The sequence below is a fragment of the Chrysochloris asiatica genome, unplaced genomic scaffold (assembly GCF_000296735.1).
Source record: "Chrysochloris asiatica unplaced genomic scaffold, ChrAsi1.0 scaffold00211, whole genome shotgun sequence".
NCBI classification, from domain to species: domain Eukaryota; kingdom Metazoa; phylum Chordata; class Mammalia; order Afrosoricida; family Chrysochloridae; genus Chrysochloris; species Chrysochloris asiatica.
In genome coordinates, this window is record NW_006408729.1 from 4,727,763 (window position 1) to 4,747,419 (window position 19,657).

At 36.2% G+C, this 19,657-nt stretch overlaps 1 protein-coding gene across 3 annotated transcripts in view; it reads left to right on the forward strand.

The window, feature by feature from the left end:
- The window catches only part of LOC102839900 (serine/threonine-protein phosphatase 2B catalytic subunit alpha isoform-like), a 449,181-nt gene that overhangs the window by 343,004 nt on the left and 86,520 nt on the right, over positions 1-19,657 (forward strand). For all 3 annotated transcript variants that reach the window (XM_006872721.1, XM_006872720.1, XM_006872722.1), the window contains 4 exons: positions 556-667; positions 1,716-1,861; positions 4,275-4,414; positions 18,043-18,120. In XM_006872721.1, the coding sequence (XP_006872783.1) occupies positions 556-667; positions 1,716-1,861; positions 4,275-4,414; positions 18,043-18,120 (476 nt within the window). The remainder of the gene's footprint in view (positions 1-555; positions 668-1,715; positions 1,862-4,274; positions 4,415-18,042; positions 18,121-19,657) is intronic.

Here is a 19,657-nt window from a genome sequence, read left to right on the forward strand (position 1 = left end):
GTCGCTATGAGTCGGTTCCTACTCGATGGCACCTGACAACAACAAGGCATATATGCATTTTTTTTGTCTTACATTGTATACATAATAAGTTGTTGAGTCGACTTCAAATCATGGAGACCTGAAGTACTGAAGTATGACAGAAGGAAACTTCCTGGACCTTTGCCATTTTCATGATCATTGATATGTTTGTATATTGTGTATATATATATGTTGTTATGTGCTTTCAAGTCAGTTCTGATTGATAGTGACCCTGTACAGGGTTTCTGAGGAAAAGCTGGTGTGTTTGAACTGCCAACCTTGTGGTTGACAGTCCAGCGCTGGTCCTACAATGCCACACCAGGAGTCTAAACATATATATATATATTTCAGGTATAGTTAAGCCTTGCCTATGTACAAAGGAATTGTTTTCTGTTTGTCAATCACTCTCCTCCCTAACAAGCCTTTAGAAGACTTTGACCACAGTAGGATATTTGGTTCATGTCTTAATGATATATGAATAATGGAGTGTATAGTAAGTATAATTCATTTTGCCCTATATTTATGCTTTTTTCTCAGTGTGTGCTCTATTTGTGGGCCTTGAAAATCCTCTACCCTAAAACACTGTTTTTACTTCGTGGAAATCATGAATGTAGACATCTAACAGAGTATTTCACATTTAAACAAGAATGTAAGTATATGTCCTACATATCCTTTTAACACTGTAAGGGATAAGAGTCATTTTAATAGAAGATCGTAGTACTTGGCATTATATTATTCCAAATCATAAGTTTATACCATTTGCTATTTCATTAAAAGCATAGCTTGAAAATTCTGCATTTTTAACATTATGAATTCTCTTGAGTAAAGAGATCTGACAACTTAGATTAATGTTTAATATGAGAAATCATTAGCTAAACTACTTTTTTATATAACCACAATACTCATATTTAAAATAATAACTAGCCATTTATTCTTCAAAAACTCAACAGTCAAATGGGAGACAGGTTCAAACATATACCTCAAATTTTGAGCCAAATAGATAGATTAGAATCTATTACATTATATAAAATTAAAGAGAGAGTTTAGAGAGAGTTTTTTTCTTCCTTTAGAGAGAGTTTTTGCCTTTAGAGTTAAAAGTTGGAAGTACTTCATATAAATTCCTTCTCTCTTATTTTCTTGTGTTTTCCATTGAAACTTAAATTGCTCACTGTCACTTACTTAGTCCTGCATTAAATGGAGTGTAAAGAGTCCACCTCTCAAGACATTAAATATAAATCAATAATGGGAAACCAATGTGCAGTGAGATAGAAATGACTTTTGAAAGCTTAATTTTTTTCCCATCTGTTTTCCTATATGACCATTCAGGAAAATCAATTTCATGACCATCTTTCTTTTGGTCAGTGTTTTTCCCATTTTTAAAATTTATTTATTTGTTTTTGCAATACATTTATAGATAAGTAGCAAGGCAACATATATAGATAAGTTCTCTCCTCCATCATACAAAAAATTATACTATATGTCTTACAACAAAAATTAAACAATAGCTATAGACTAATATTTAGGTCTTCAAAAATCCTTCTTTAGTATATTTTAAATTTTTGCAGAGTAAAATTGTATTTTAATAATATGGTCTTGCAAGAAAACACATTTAAAACTTTGTTTTTTCAATGAAATCATGGGAGTAAATATTTGCTTGTTTTTTTGTTTGTTTTTATATATAATGATAACTTTGAAAGGTAAAATAAAGTATTCAGAACGTGTATACGATGCCTGTATGGATGCCTTTGACTGCCTTCCTCTGGCTGCTCTGATGAACCAACAGTTCCTGTGTGTACATGGTGGTTTGTCTCCGGAGATTAACACTTTAGATGATATCAGAAAAGTAAGTTCTGTTATTTTTATTATTCTGTGTGCATAAGTAAAAAACATTAGTTACCTTGCCTTTATAAGTAAATTTATCTTTTTGAATTAAATGATTTGGAGTGGTTGAGAATGTCTTTCTTTTGTTATTTTTTTTTCTCTAACAAGGAAGATACAGTTATACTTGGTTGAGTTTTCATCTCTAAAACCTCAGGGTTCATCTTGTCATGTGACATATTTCACTGGAACTATGAAACATTTGATTACTAGAAAATATATATGCATTTTCCTTTGTTGTGTATTATTGTTAGGAAGCCTGTATAGCATTTCTGAGGCTTTTCAGGAGCAGAAAGCCTCACCTTTCATCTATGAAGTGACTGGTGGGCTTGAACTGCTGCCCTTGTGTTTTGCAGTCCAGTACTTATCCTACAGAGCTACCACACTCCCTTGGCACATAAAAGTAGAATTTTGCACTTGGGAAGTGTCACAACTTTCATTTGGGTCCATATTATGTTTATTTTGTGAACTATTTGTTACATTTCAAACCTTTATATACCAGTTTTTAGAAAGACAATGGTAGCATTGTATTCATTGTCTTGAGTAGCAAAGTAAAACAGAGTTGACCATTTAAGACCCCTTTTTTTTTTAACCTAATTTAACATTAGCTATTACTGTTGTTTGAAGCAGAAAAAAAAAAAGATGAGTTAGAAAGAATGTGAAAGTGTATTATCTCTTTCATGAAAATATGCAACAATATGGAATAGTTCTATGTACTGGAAGAGCTCATCTTTTATTTTTCCTTCAGTTATGTTTATTATTCTGGTATTTGCAGCATTATAAGAAAAGAAAAAAAAAAGAGAAATTTATTTGAAAAACAAAAAACTAACTCCACATATTTTTCTTGGTGTCAAAATCCACATAGACAAAAAGCAATGTAAGTGTTTCCTTATGATATCTTAAAATAACATCACCTAAAATGAGAAAATACTTGAAGTACTTTGAAAGTTTGATCATTTGTTCAGATGAACATTTATGACATATTCATTTTGATTGATGGGAACACAATGGCTGTGTAGGATGAGCACTGGACTGTGAAGCACAAGGTTGGTGGTTTGAGTCCACCAGCTGCTCTAAGGGAGAAAGATAAGGCTTTCTGCTCCTGAAGAGATTTACAGCCTGAGATACCCTACACAGGGTCGCTGTGAGTAGAAATTGAAAGGCCCTTAGCAACAACAACACTTGTGATTGACAAGAGTATGTTCACCACTATACTGTCTTTCTATGAATTTTAAGCTAAATGTTGTTTTGTGAAAATTATGAATGTTAGATACTGTATTCTAGAATCTTCTTGTCCTGACTTTTAAAAAATCTTAATATGCTGTTTTTATCCCAAAGAAGTAGGACAAGGTTAGAACTCTTTAATGAATTTCATAGCTACTTTATACTTTTTTCCAAGAAGCTTTATAATACCTGCTGTCTACCGTAGTTCCTTTAAATATGGTTAACTCAGGATAAACTGAAAGGCAGTTGACTGTGTTATAAGATTGCAGGTGAAATGTCATTTCCAGTTATGCTGCTCATACCTTCTAAATCGACCATTTTAAATTGAAATATGGTTTTGTTAGACATTTATAGCTGGAAAATGGATTTCATATGAGGGCTTCAGTTAAAACGATAAAGCTTAGAACTGTGAAATGAAGAATGATCCAGTTAAAGTTGGGTTTAATTCTCTGCTTACCATACCATTCTGTTGCAACCATTAGGAAACAGAAAACTACAGTAGACTTGTACTTTAATTAGAAACCTAGATGTCCACCAATGAGTGAATATTCAAAATATCATTGTCTCAACGAAATACCATGTGCCTTTATGCACAGTTCTGGTATACCAAGTGGCTATTCTCAAAATGAAAACCTTATGTTTCCAAAATCATATTGTTAAACATGAAAACCATCAGTTATTCCCTATGCAGATTTTTAAGTCACAGTTTAATATATAGCTGTAATAGAAATCTCCCCAATAGAAAATAAAATCAAAATGTTTCCTCCAGAAATGACAGAGTCACGTTAACCCTGGTAATGGCTAACACTCTTGAATACCATAAGGATCTGGAAAGAAGTAGTATAAAAGGAAGAATAGGAGAGAGTGGGAAAGAGGAAGAATAAAGAGGCAAGAGGAAGCTGAAGATTGAAACGCATGTAGATAAATAAGTAACTTCATTGGGGGGGGCAGAAAGAAGCAAACCCAGGAGAGACGAAGAGCAGAAGACTTGGAAGAAAGAGAGAAGGAGAGGAAACAGGAAGAGAGAGGAGTAGGGAAGAGCCGTACTGGTTAGAGGACAGGAAGATGGTTCCACCCAATGCTGCTTTCTTCTGATTTTTGAATCCCAAGTGCCCAAGATTAGTATTTTGCTCTCTGTCTTCTTTTTTTCTTAGTTAGACCGATTCAAAGAACCACCTGCTTATGGACCTATGTGTGACATCCTATGGTCAGACCCCCTGGAGGATTTTGGAAATGAGAAGACTCAGGAACATTTCACTCACAACACAGTCAGGGGGTGTTCATACTTCTACAGGTGAGGAAGGAGAGCTTACCTTCTGGAATGTATTGGCTTTATAACTGCTGTAATTTATGCCATGTGTTTGATTTATTTATGATGTTTGTATAACTCTCCTAGGAAACAAGTACAAATGGAAGGTTCACTTTGAAAGGCTGATTCAAATGGGTTCTTACCGCTTATGAAATGAAAATAAAAACGAGCATGCATACACACAGGAATGCAGGAAGGAGGCAGTGGAATGGCAGTGTGGTCTAAGAGTAAAAAACAAGAGCTGAATGAGACAGTAGGGTTTTGAAGAAAATGCATTCTGCTTCTAGAATTGTAGGGAAAAAAATCCAAAGCCTATCATGAAAATTATGTAATCACATTGAAAAGTGTTACTAGTTTTCATTGTTTAAAGCTGCAACACAACTTCACATTGGTTATTTGAATTCTATTCAGTCATTTTCTTAAGTTTATTAGCTTCCTGAATAAAGTAAAATGAGCAGCTATCCGGTACATACTTACCATAATTTATTTTTTAGTCCCTAACAAATGTAAGTTGAAAACATTTTTGCAGTAATTTTTTATATTTGCAAATCTATGGAAATTTTGCTATTAAATGAAATTGAACATTTCATAAAGAAATCTATCCACAATTGTATTTCAATACATCTTCAATATTTTCATAGCATTTCACCTTGATTTTAGTCCACTCTTGCTTTTAGGTTCCTCAAGTAGGTCCCGACGCATAATTCTATGTACAGAAGAATGAAACTCTGTTAGGTCCTGTGCCGTCTTTACAATCGCTGTTTTGTTTGAGCCCATTGATAATCTTTCTCGTTGAGTCTTCCTCTTTTTTGCTAACCCTCTACTTTACAGTCTTAAAGATGAGTAGTGATTTAGCTCACCATTGTTGTTAGTGCCAGCAAGTTGATTCAGACTTATAGTGACCCTGTTATAGGGTTTCCGAGGAGCAACTGGTGGGCTTGAACCACTGAACTTGTAGTTAGCAGTCCATTGCTTATCCTACAGTGCCACACCAGGACCCCTTAGCCCACTATATTCACTTATTGTTAGATATCCAGCTTATGTGAAAATTGCCAAAGTAAAGTGGGAAAGAGGAGATGAAGACATTGAAAATTCTAAAATCTAGAATATATGTATATATAATGTTGTTGTTAAGTGCCATCAAGTCAGTTCCAACCCATAGCAACCCTGTATAGGATTTCCAAGGAGCAGCTGAGTAGCTTTAACCATTGACCTTGTTATTCAAACCAACTTTGCAGTGTAGCACATTAGGCCTCAGTGCCATACCCACTCTCTCTCTCTCTCTCTCTCTATATATATATATATATGTGTGTGTGTGTGTGTATTTTTGTTGTTGTTGTTAGGTGCCATTGAGTCAATACTGACCCAAAGCAACCTTATGCACAGCAGAATGAAACACTGCCCGATCCTGAGCCAAGCTCACCCACGCTTGAGTCCATTGATGCTGCCAATTAGCCAATTCATCTTGTTGGGGGTCTTCCTCTTTTTCTCTAACCCTCCACCTTACCAAACATGATATCCTTCTCCAGAGACTGGTCCCTCCTGACAAAATGTCCAAAGTATGAGAGACAAAGTTTGACCATCTTGGCCACCAAGGAGCCCTCTAGCTGCACCTTTTCCAAAATAGATCTATTGGTTCTTTTGGCAGCCCATGGCACTTTCAGTATTCTCCTCCAACATCATAACTGAAAAGCATCAATTCTTCTCCAGTCTTCCTTATTCACTGTCCAGCTTTCGCATGCTATGAGGTTATTGAAAATACCATGGATTGGGTCAGGAGCACCTTAGTCCTCAAGCTGAAATTTTTGACCTTCAACAACTTTGAAAAGGTCTTGTGCAGTAGATTTGCCTAATGCAATACAGCATTTGGTTTCTTGGCTGTTGCTTCATTGAGTGTTGATAGTTGATCCAAGAAGAATGAAGTCCTTGACAATATCAATTTTTTCTCCGTTAAGAATGTTGTTTATTGGTCCAGTGGTGAGGATTTGTGTTTTCTTACATTGAGATGTAATCCATACCGAAGGCTGGGCTCTTTGATCTTCATCAGTAAATGTTTTAAATCCTCTTCACTTTCAGCAAACAAGATTGTATCATCTGCATATCGCAGGTTGTTGATAAGTCTTCCTCCAATCCTGATGCCACATTTTTCTTCATAGAACCCAGCTTCTCGTATTATTTGCTCTGCATACAGGTTGAATAAGTATGGTGAAAGAAAAAAACCTGGTCGCACACCTTTTTTAATTTTAAACCAATCAGTGTTCCCATGTTCTGTTTGAACAACTGCTTCTTGGTCCATGTACAGATTCCTCATGAGCACAATTATGTGTTCTGGAATACTCGTATTTCACAATGCTGTCTATAGCTTGTCATGATCCACACAATTTGAAAGCCTTTGCGTAGTCAATAAAGGACAGGTAAACATCTTTCTGATATTCTCTGCTTTCAACCAAGATCTACCGGACATCAGCAATGATATCCCTTGCTCCAAGGCTTCTTCTGAATCCGACTTGAACCTCTGGAAGTTCTCTGTCAATGTATGCTTGCAGCCATTTCTGTATTACCTTTAGTAAACCTTTACTCGCATGGGATATCAAAGAGATTGTCTGATGATTTCCACCTTCCACTGGGTCACCTCTCTTTGGAAAGGGCACAGATATGGATCTCTTCCAATCAGTCAGCCAGATAGTTGTCTTCCAAATTTCTTGGCAGAGATGAGTGAGTGCCTCCTGTGCCACCTCACTTTCTTGAAAGATTTCAATTTTTATGGCATCAATTCCTGGTGCCTTGTTCTTTGCCTATAACTTCAATGCACTTTGGACTTCCTCCTTCAGTGTCATTGGCTCTTGATCATATGCTACCTCTTGAAACAGTTGAACATTAATCATTTCCTTTTGGTACAGTGAATCTTTCAATAACAAAAGTCAAGGCTTGAATTTTTCTTCAGTTCCCCCAGCTTGTGTTCTTCATTTTTGGTTTTCTGACTCCAGATCTTTGCACATTTTGTAGTAATATTCGGCTTTTATCTTCTAGAGCTGATCTTTGAAATCTTCTGTTCATCTCTTGTACCTCTTCATTTCTTCCATTTTCTTTAGCATCTCTATGCTGGAGAGCAAGTTTTAGTGTCTCTTCTGACATCCATTTTGACCTTTTCCTTCTTTCTTGTCTTCTCCATGACCTTTTGCTTTCTTCCTGTATGATGTTCTTGATGTCATCCCACAAGTCTTCTTGTCTTTGGTCTTTAGTGTTTAATGTATCAAATCTGTTCTTCAGATGATCTCCAAATTCTGGTGGGATATATTCAAGGTCATATTTTGGCTCTCATGGACTTGTTTTTATTTTCTTCAGCTTCAGTTTGGATTTGCATATGTGTAATTGATGGTCTGTTCCACAGTCTGCCCCTGGCTTTGTTTTGACTGATGATATGGAGCTTTTCCTTTGTCTCTTTCCGAAGATGTAGTCAATTTGATTTCTTTGTATTCCATCTGGTGAGGTCCATGTGTATAGTCGTCTCTTATGCTGTCTAAAGAATGTATTTGAAATGAAAGAAATCATGAGTTTTGCAGAATTCTATCATGTGAATCTCCAGTATCATTTCTATCAGCAAGGCCATATTTTCCAACTGCTGATCCTTCCTCTTTGCTCCCAAGCTTTGCATTCCAATCACCAGTATTGATCAGTACATCTTGAATCCATGTTTGATGGATTTCAGATTGAAAAAGTTGGTAGAATTCTTCTATTTCATTTTTACTGGCTTTAGTGGTTGGCACATAAATTTGAATAATAGTGGTATTAACCGGGCTTTCCTATGGGCGCATGGATATTATCCTATCACAGATAGCATTGTACCTCATGACTGATCTGGATATGTTCTTTTTGACGATGAATGCAACACCAATCCTCTTCAATTTGGCATTCCCAGCATAGTAAACCATGTGGTTGTCAGATTTTAAATGGCCAATACCCGTCCATTTCAGCTCACTAATACCTAAGATATCAATATTCATGCATTCCATTTCATTTTTGATAACTTCCAATTTTCTCAGATTCCTACTTTTTACCTTCCATGTTCTGATTTTCAGTGGATGTTTACAACTTTTTCTCTTCATTTTGACCTTGTGCTCCATCAGCAAATGAAGGTCCCACGGTCTTTTCTCCCAGGGGCTTTACTCCATTCATGTCATCATGGTCAAGTCTATTTGGAGGAGGCAGCTCTTCCCCAGTTGCATTTTGAGTGCCTTTCAACATGAGGGGCTCCTTTACCGGCACTATATCTGTCTTCCCCATTTGCCTGTATGTCTCTTCACTTCTTATATAGATATCAGTAATACTGGATTATGAATCTACCCCACACCATCCAGTCTGACCTCATATTAACTAATTACACCTGCAATGACCCTAAATCTGTAAAGTCACAGTCTGAGGTTAATTTTTCTTAGGCAACACTCCTAACCAATTACAATATTATCAGGTTAATTTTGCCAAAAAATCCACTACTTAAAATTTTTCATATATACTATTTTGCTAAATAAAATAATTAACAGTGTAAGTATTCCAGTTGAACTATGCAGTCCAAGTTTTCTGATCATTATTTTATAAAATTAGAAAAGAAATCTCAGATTAAAGCTGATTTGGAGATTTGGCAGTGAGTGACAGGGTCAGGCACAGGATTATTTTTACTCATTCTACAGTAATGTCAATACATAATGGAGAAAAGATTGAAGTTATCAAAGACTTCATTTTACTTGGATCCACAATCAGCACTCATGGAAGCAGCACTTAAGATATAAAGCAGTGTATTGCATCAGGTAGAGTCCTGGTGTGGCGCTGTGGGTTAATGCGCCAGACTGCAAACCCGTTTGAACTGCAAGGTGGTAGGCAGTTCAGACTCACCAGCTGCTTCTCACAAACCCCTTTCAGGGTCGCTATGGGTCAGAAGCGACTGATGGCACTTCACAACAAAACAATATGTATACAGACACACAAATATATGTATATGAAATAAGTTTACATATATATGTGTATGAGTATATACTTTTATACTTGTATTACATTAAGCAATGCTTTCTCCAAGGATAGAACCTTTTGTTTCATGTATTAAATTTCCCCTATGGTAAAAAAGAAAGGTTTCCTTTACTTTATTTGTTGATGTTATTGAGAAATGGAAGTTTAGGAACAGAAAGTGTTATAAATTATAAAGCATTTTAAAAAGCAGAGGTGTATTATCAATAATAATAAAGAGACTTATTCCAAGCTTATTTGTCCGAAGTTTAAAATTCACTTCAATGTTTTGGAAAGTTGGGTACCAAGTCTACTTAAACTGAAATAGAGGAGCACAGTATAGTATTTCTGAAAAGCCTTAGGTTTCTTTTTAATAATTAGTTAATTTGGAGTAATATTTTATTAAGGATATACAAACTTTTAGTGCACCATTAGGTATTACTAAAGTGTATCAAGGCCAAGTTTAGTTTTACAGATCCTGTGTTAAGTACCTACTTATACCGTGAGTATTAAATTGCCTTTTTGATTCTGTTGAATTACATTAAGAAATACAATACTAAGCAAACTGCAGTGCTCTTGATTCTTATATTGAAACATGTTGCATTAAAATTTCTTTCATTCATCATATAGCCTTCTTCTATTAGATTTGTAAATCAGCTGTTCAAATAAATCATGTACTTAATAAAGTCCCATACTGAATTTATAGAAAACTATAGTGTTTTTATTTTATAACTATAAATACAGATGTGTTTGTGCTAGGGGTAAAGATAATCAACTAGATAATTTAAGTTATTTTGTACTCAACCTAATGGTTATTTAACTGGTCTCACTAGAGAGTCTTTACAGATAATGATCTTTAGCCCTGACAAACATAGATTTTTATGTGTAGATGAGTGTCTGAATCCACAGCTTATGAACCCTGACAAATGATAAAGCAGTCTGGAGTATATTCCATCTAAGGATGTTTGCTGAGTTCTAGAGTTTGCTGAGCACTTTTTTCTTTAGTACTGTCTTGAAGTTCTTAACGCATTCTCTGAGGGAGATGTGGAAAAAGTTCATTTAGATAGGCAACTGTGAACAATAAAATTGGTAGAGAAACTTGGTGGTAATTACCAGTTGAATTTATTGGCATTTATTTTGATCCACAACACTTAGTGGTTTCTTATATGTTTATATAGAGTCTGCATGCTTAATTTGCTCTTCTAACTTATCCACGATCTATCATGTTTTCTTGAACATAATTTCTGTAAAATAAAATTATATAGAAAAATGTATGAGTGAAAATTTATGAAGGGTGTTCATTAGTTTTATAGACAATGTGACAGAGGAAGGAATTCATAAGAACTCTGCTTTTTGCCCCAAATTTTTCCAGAGCTGTGTAACTTTAAGCCAGAGTTTGAATAGTCACACCTCTAATATGTGTTGTTGTTGTTGTTGTTAAGTGCCTTCCAGTCGGAGCCGACCCATAGCGACCCTGTACAGGGTTTCCGAGGGTGTAAATCCTTACGGGAGTAGAAAGCCTCATCTTTCTCCCGCGGAGCGGCTGGTAGTTTCGAACCACTGACCTTAAGGTTCACAGCCCGATTCGTAACCACTACGCTACCAGAGCTCCTTATAGAGGCAGGTAATTGAAATACTTGAAGCAGGCCATATCTTAGCCTGTAAGAACTAGTGGGATGAAAGTTTCATTTTTAAAAAACACCTTACAGACCAAACAAAACTATAGGCTGAATTTGGTGCGAGTTGTCAGTATGTATTGCTGCCTCAAATGTTCTGGATTTTCATTGCTTCAAAATGAGTGAATTCAATTAGGCATTCTAAAATTCCCCTGAGCACTGTGATTTGAGGAACTTCCTGAGAGTCATTTTTATAGTGGTTTTAAAGCAGAATGTTGTAGTTCACTCAGATTACTTAGTGGTATCTTCGTCACAGCAGAGTAGTCTGGCTTCTGTCCATGCTGTCCACTTTCTCTGCTGCAGTACAGAAGTTCTCTTTTAAACCCCCTCCATCCTGAAACCTGCGGTTTGTAGTTTTAACATTCTGACTCTCTTCTTATTTATCAAGCCAATCCCTGCCTCTTCTGCCCTCTCTTATGTCTCCCTCTTGCTTTTGAAATTTTTTCTTCACACTACTCCAGGAACCTCACCCACTTTTCTAGGTTTACTATAATCTTGAAAGTCTAGAAAAGAGTGCAGTTTGCTTAGCAAACCAGCCCTTCACCATTTCTGTTTCCTGAATTTGAAATCTTGGTAGTTGCCTGGAATTTTTTATCTAGATGTACTATTGTCACCTGAAACTAAATTCACATGGCCTAAAGCAGTTTATTTCTTCCCTTCATAAAGTAGAATGTTAGCAAAAAAGAGAAATGCCCTAAATGAAATGGATTGACAAAGTGGCTAAAGCAATGAGCTCACCCTCAAAACTGTGAGGATGAAACAGGACTGTGCAGTGTTTGGGTCTGATGTTCGTAAAGTTACTGTGAGTCAGAACTGACTTGATGGCACCTAACGCCATCAACAAAATAGCTTATTATTTACTTTCACCAATCTTTTAATCCCCACTGGGGATTCCTCCTGGTTTTTCTGGTTTGTGTTACAGTTTTTTCTTTGTCATGTAAACCACTGAGTATCTTTGCTATTTATTTCAGTGAAATCACTACAGTGATTGCATCTTGGTGACACTGTATTATCACTGCCATCTAGACAATCCGTCTTCTCTCTTTTACACTTTGAACTCAAGATATTCTATTGTAGTCTACTGAAGAAGTCACACTTGAACTGCCTGTTCTTCATTTTATCAGTCCCCCTCAACCCCTAGAGTCCTCTACAACCTGTACTTTTCCACTCATGAATAACCTTTTTGAGAGTTCACTCACTTAATTAAACTATTTAACATACATTGTTGTTGTTGTTAAGTTCCATCAAGTCACTTCCGACTCATAAAGACCCTGTATAGGGTTTACAAGGAGCAGCTGGTGTGTTTGAGCTGCCAACCTTGTGGTTCGCAGTCAGTGCTGATCCTACAGCATTACACCATAAATCCTTAACAAACATTAACTAGGTTTTATAGATACTTTGAGTCCTTGCCCTCAGGGAAATGACTGCCTAGTGTCAAAGATAAGTAGAAATAGTTCAATAAAACGCAAGGTGAGTAGTGCTGTGAGAAATGTGTGTAGGCTGTTATTAGATACACAAACACACACTCAGAATTAGGGGCCTAACCAAAAAGACAGGGGAGTTCAAGAACTACTCTTCATGGAGATCGTCAAACATGAGTTTGAAGGATAAGTAGAAATTCAACAAATGTCACTGAGGGAGGCTCTTGCACACAGAGAACGTAGTATTCATGAAAATGTGAGAGTTGATAGAACTCTGGGTTTTGAATTCCAGAAAGGTGGCCACCTGAATATTCTCACTTCACATCTAATCGCAGAGTGCTGCTAGCTACTTCAATAGCTACTAAAGCTCAACATACATATAACCAATGTACCCCATTCGAGTTTTTCTTTTTCCCCACAGTAGAAATGTGTCCATACATGATCTAAAAGGCATGCATGCAAAAGATTGTTGATATTAGCAGTATTCATACTAACACAAAAAATGTAAGCACCCAATTTTACATTGAGTAAATTAGTAGAACAAATAGTAAATTGTAGTGTATTTGTAAAATTAAATGCCTTGAATGAGAATGTGCTCACCACAACTATGTATAGCGAAATGGATAAATTTCATAGCATAATAATGAATAAAAGAAGCCAGATAATAAAGAACACATATTATGCTGTTGTTAAGTATTGTCAAGTTGGTTCTGACTCATAGCAACCCTGGATAGGGTTTCCAAGGAGTGAATGGTGAACTTGAACCACCAACCTTACAGCTCAAACTTTCCTTGCAGTTCAGAACCTTAACCCTCATCAAAGATAATGAATCAATAATGTTAAATGTCAATATGATGGTTAACCTTAAGAGGTGGTCATGATGACTGGAGGGGAATATGAGGCGTTTATGAAGTTCAAGTTACATTCTGTTTCTTGATCTTCATGCTAGTAACTGGAATGTTCACTCTGTAAAAGGTCATCAAGCTGTAATCTGGTTTGTGCACTTTTTTGTATAGATGTCATACTTTGATAGAGCATTTTCCTTAAACAGGGATTTTACTGGTCTTGAGACAGCAGATGCAAGTAAGGACTTAGGTTTTAGAGAATTTCTGGCAGGAAGAGTTGGGACCTTTAATGACTTAATCCCTAGAGGGTAAAATGAAATCAGCTGGAGAACCCTGGAACAAAAAATGAAATAGCAAGTCCTAGGAAAAGATAGGTCTGCCAGCAAATGGGAAACCCCAGAGCATGCCAAGGCTAAAAACCTATTGTTTTATATGTGTATATCTGGCAAGGAAGCCCAAAAAAGTCAAGGAGGAATTGAATAATTGGGTAGAGTCCTTCCTATGACTGGGACTGGGTGAGTGTGAAGCCATCAAAGAGAGGGAGGCTTCCTCCTAGCTCCTTAACCAAGGATTGCAACCTAAGCAATAGTGCAGGAAAGAAACCCTTTGCTTTGTTCACCTACTTGACTTTCTCTATGGTAACTACTTCAGCTTGAGAGCTTGAACTCCAGTAAACTGACAAATTGCTGCTAAGCATTTAGGATTTAGAGATGAATAAAAGTTCCCCTCTCATAAAGTACTTGCTTTATAGCTGGAGAGAAGATGTGTAGACATGATTTACAGATAAAACATGAGCAGTGATAGATGAGTTTGATACATAGTTATGGGAACATAATGGCTTCAGCAACTTTGTACACCTGGGGGTGAGGTAGGATTAACTGGAGGGGGTCACAGATGATCATTTAGATAAGGCTTGGCAGAAGAATATGAGTTTCCAGAAGGATAAATTTGTGGAACATATGTAAATATATAAAGGCAGAAAGTATGTGGAAAAGCAGGAATGCATGAAAAAGCTTTTTAGTAAGCCTCCTGGTATGGCATGGTGGGTTAATGCACTATATTGCAAAGTTGGTTTGAACCACAAGGTCGGCAGTTCAAACTCACCAGCTGCAGCTTGGAAACCCAATATAGGGTCACTATGGGTTGGAACTGACTCTATAGCACTTTAACATCAACTGGCTAGATTGGAGTTCTGGTATGGCTCTGTGGGTTAATGCGCTGGATTTATAGGTTGGTTTGAACCACAAGGTTGATGGTTCAAACTTCTCAGTCCCTCCTTGGAAACCCTATACAGGATCGCTATGAGTCAGAACCAACTTGATGAGACTTAACAACTGGCTATATCGGCATCTTGGTGTGATGCTGTAGAGTTAGCACTAGATTGCAACTGGAGAATCAGTGGTTCAAACCCATCAACCACTCCTTGGAAGCCCTTTCAACAACATCAACTGTATCATGGTTAAAAACTGTGGTTAACGCTTAGTCTAAAATATAGCTTATTATGTGTCTGTTGAGTAACTTAATCATTAAGCTGCTTGTATTCTTTAGGTTTGGGGGATTTTTTGTGTGTGCTTCTTTATTTATTTTCCTATGCTCCACCTTCTTAAATAGATTCTAATTATCCTTAGTACACACACCAGGCTTTGTATTTATGATACCACACCACCCCACTCACCACACCACCCTCCCTACCGCTAATCCGTGCCTTGTATAGAGCGTCTAATAATGGAATCATCACCAATAGGCCTTTTATAAATGTAGAGAATAATGACTTTCCAGTTCTCTCTATATCACATTAGGGTGTTAGGAACTCTCATTTTCTGAGTGTTCTGCGTACGTATTTTTTTTTAAAAAAAATGTTTTTCCCTGTGAGCATATTAAGGTTTATGATCATTTCTATCAAAGAGCATAAAAGTATATTAGAAATTATTTTATTTTCCTCATAATTTTATAAAATGCCTTAGTGTGTCCTATGGAGATAGTTCAAGGAGCTCTGGTAGCATAGTGATTACGAATCAGGCTGTGAACTGCAAGGTTAGCTGTTAGAAACTACCAGCTGTTCCGCGGGAGAAGATGAGGCTTTCTGCTCCCATAAAGATTTACAGCCTCGGAAACCCTGTACAGGGTCGCTATGAGTCGGAACCGACTCCACAGCACATAACAACAACAACAATGGAGATAATTCATCAATAATGGGAATTCTGGCTGATATCCAAGTATGTTCTAAACTTATTTAGAAAACTGAGAACAATTTTTAGAAAGTTTAAGTATATTTGACCATGTATACTCTTAAATATCAAATGCTTTTCTTCAAAATGACTTCCTTTAGGTAATAATGTAAGTGGTCCTCACTTATTTACTATTAATGTAGCAAACTGCTGCCAGGTTAATTTTATTTTCTTCAAATTTCCATTAAAAATCAGATATTTCAGTGGTAGAAAGCATCAGCACATAAAAATATCAAAATTACCATGAAGAAAATGTTTGAAAGTCATACTTTCATAAGACAAGTGTAAGTTCTTCCGACAGGTAAAAACAAATCAAAGACAGCAGTCAAGCCATTTGGCCAAGGATGGAAAAGTGACAAACCTAACCAAGCAACCTCAGTCTGACAGTGGTAGCAATGAAACAGTAAATTGTAAATTGCCCTTTATAAAAAGGTGTTAGAAAGTCACAAGAAATATAAATAAATTTATTTAAGAGATAAGAAACACACATTTTTTATTTACTCTGAATAACTCCTTCCTGAGTGGTGGTGGTGGGCACAGTTATGTGTCATGGATTCATAGCCACCCTGTACAATGGTTAGGGTTCCAAGACTATAAATCTTTATGGGAGTAAAAAGCTTCATCTTTCTCCAATGGAATGGCTGGTAATTTCAAAGTGATGACCTTGGGGTTAGCAGCCTGACTCATAACCCACTAAGCTTCTAGAGTGCCTTCTTTCCTGGGTACTTTATGTAAACTGGGACTCCTGGTGTGAAGCTATAGGATCAGCATTGGACTGTAAACCACAAGGTCAGCAGTTCAAACCTACCAGTTGCTCCTTGGAAATCCTATACTGGGTCTCTATGAGTCAGAAACTACTGGATAACACTTAATAACAGTAACATGTTCAAAACAAATTTGCTGTTTTTGAAAGAAAAACCAATATTTCTGAAGTAAAGATTTCTTTTCCTGACACTGCAGTCTGCAAAAGTCATATATACTTACCTTTTTTTAAGTAGACAGAAGTCTTTGAAGATACACATGTTGGCCAACTGCACATGGACACATGTCCTTTACAGTCTCTGGACCATCGTCTCCATAACATAAGATGCACAGTGTTTAGCAGTTTGGTAGTTATTTACTGGGCTGACCTGTAGGGTGCCTGATAGATGTCTCTTCTCTTTGTCTCGCTGTCTCTCTCTTTCTCTTCCTGTCTCTCTGTCTCTTACACATATACAGACACATGACACATGTGCACTTGTGTACATGCACAGAAAGAATTTTTATATTTTAGATCCCATTTTTCCTGGAGAATTAGGTCCCTGTTACAATCAATTTTTCTACAGAATTATGCCATCTTAGAGGTATCTTTTTTTCCTGGTTGACCAGTGCATTCTTATAAAATCAGTAGTATAGAAACTACTTTCTTCTTTTTTTATGGTACTTTATAAAGTACTAATTATATAATTGTTTAATCCTTTCCTATAATGTATGTGGTTCAGGTTCTAGTGAATATTTGTGATTTATTTATATTATTAAAATTGGTTTACTGTTCTTTGATTTGAACTATTGAAATTTATTTTTACGACACACATCTGTTTCATTGAAAATTCTTAGTACAAAGATAGGACAATCACAAATTTGAATTTCATTTGTAATGCAATGCTTATCTTTGGGTTTGAAATTTTCTTTAAAAACATTTAAATTTTTTATTTACTACTTTGTAAAGTCAAGATAAAGAACATCTTAAGATGAAATTACTTTGATTATAAATAAATTCATCATCACATGTTTATAGTTTTTGTTTAGATTTTAAATGAACAAAGGAGTTCTGGTAGCATAGTGATTATGAGCTGGACTGCTAATCTCAAGGTCAGCAGTTTGAAACTATTAGCTGTCCCATGGGAGAAAGATGAGGCTTTCTGCTCCCCTAAAGAGTTATAGCCTTGGAAACCCTATACAGAGTCTCTATGAGTCAAAACTGTCTCCACAGCACACACCACCATATTGAATAAGATTATAACTTCATTTCCCAGTAGATACTTTCTTCTACTTCCTCATTCTGTTATCTCTGTCAGACATGCATACACGCAGACACACGTGGTACTGCATTTGAGAAAATAGAGATTTAGTCCATGCTCTTGTTACATTTATGTCTCTGTTCACTTTGTTTTTACAGGCGGACTTGATAAAATTGATTTTCTGTTTGAATGGACACTTCCCTTTTTATGTGTTTTTTTCCCCCCCAATTCATCCACTTCCACTGCTTTCTGATTATGTAAAACTCACAGTTATACATGCTCTTCTGCCGCAGGGAAAAACCTGTCCTTAGAGATAAGAGACTTGTGTCATGAATGATGTAGCTTTGATTTTACTTGATCAAGACAGATGCATCTGAATGTTGGAGATAAATGCAGTTACAATGATTTCATAACAATTGCTTTCTTGTCTTTTTATCCCTGACAGTTACCCGGCTGTTTGTGAATTCTTACAGCACAATAACTTGTTATCTATACTCCGAGCCCATGAAGCCCAAGATGCAGGGTGAGCAGTTTTGTGGGTTTGTGAAAGCCTTGCATTGCCCTTTGTCTGAACTCCTTACTTTGCTCAGGCTCTGGAGTTTTCCTTCTGCTAGGCTGTCCCAGTAGGAATTATGCCTTAAACTGTCTTCTGATGACACAGGTATGGCAGAGTCCTAGACAGTGAGTATCTATAAGTTGTTTTGTAAAATTGCTTTTAAACCTTTCTGTTTGTGCTTGAGCAAATACATTTTCAGCTGGTTTCTTAAATACTCTTCTCTCAATCCTTGTTCTCACCACTGTCTCAAAAGTGAGTAAATTGCCAGCTAGTTTTCAGTCTGGCTGGCAATGGGAATGAGAATTACACATAAATATTTAACAGGTATTGCATATTATATCAAATTTTCACGAATATCATTCCAGTTCCCTGTAAACTTTAAAAGGAAAAAGAAAATAGAGACAGTAAAATAGGGGAGGAAATTCTGTGTTCTAAGTCACAAATAGAAACATAAAATTGATCTTGTAATGTTTGGGATATTTTTTAAATGACCAATTTTAAGAGTTTTTTAAAAAAGACAGTTCTGACATTAATTTTAATGGTGTATTAAATCCATTTGACGCCCTTTCCTAGTAGGTTTCAGTAAAGGACATTGGTTGCTTTCAGATGCTGAACTGATCCCTTTATAGTCTGTATTTTCTGAAGTAGGAACCTTCCTTTTTTATAATCCATGCACTGAAATTGTGACTATAGATGCCTGCGTTTTGAAACAGGCCCTTGTTTATGGTGCTCCTGAATCAAGGCAGAGTTTACGTTTCTTTTAAGGTCAGTTTATTTTAAGCAATCAGTTAATTGGTATGAACTGATCCAAAGCTGTGAACATGGTACTGTAGCTGATGTTTGAGAAAACCTGTTGATATTCTCAACCATTCATATCCTCATTTTATTTATTTATTTATTTATTTTTGTCACTTTCAAGGCCTGTTGACTGAGCATTTTGGGTAAACTTTTCTTAATCGTACTTCATAACTGAACTCATCTGCCTATTTGAAAAAAAAAATCAATTCAATTAAAATCAACAATTACGTTTTGCTCATTAAATGAGCAATTGATTGATTCATCATAAAAATTGATGTTATCTATTCATTTGTCTTTATTTGTTGTCACATAGATATGGCCTCAGTCTCTAAAACTAAAGTACTTGGTCTGAGTGCTGCTATCTTTCTCCAATTTTATTTCTCCAACAAAGTTAAGTCCCATAAACAGAATGAGTATTTCTAGAAGATTGAAAAAAGATTTTAAGGAGTATTTTATTCTAAGAAAAGTAGTATGTCTGAGTAGTTGTAAAAAATGATAGGAATCACAATATTATTAAAATTATAAAACTTAAGGGGGCCCTACCTTTAGAATAGGAGCGAGTGGCTCCATATGGTAAGCAGTGGACTGTGAACCACAAGGTCTGCTGTTCGAGCCATCCAGCCCCCTCCGCAGGAGAAAGAAAGACTTTCTGCTCCCTCAAAGATCACTAAAGCCTCGGAAACCCTATACGGGATCGCTATGAGTT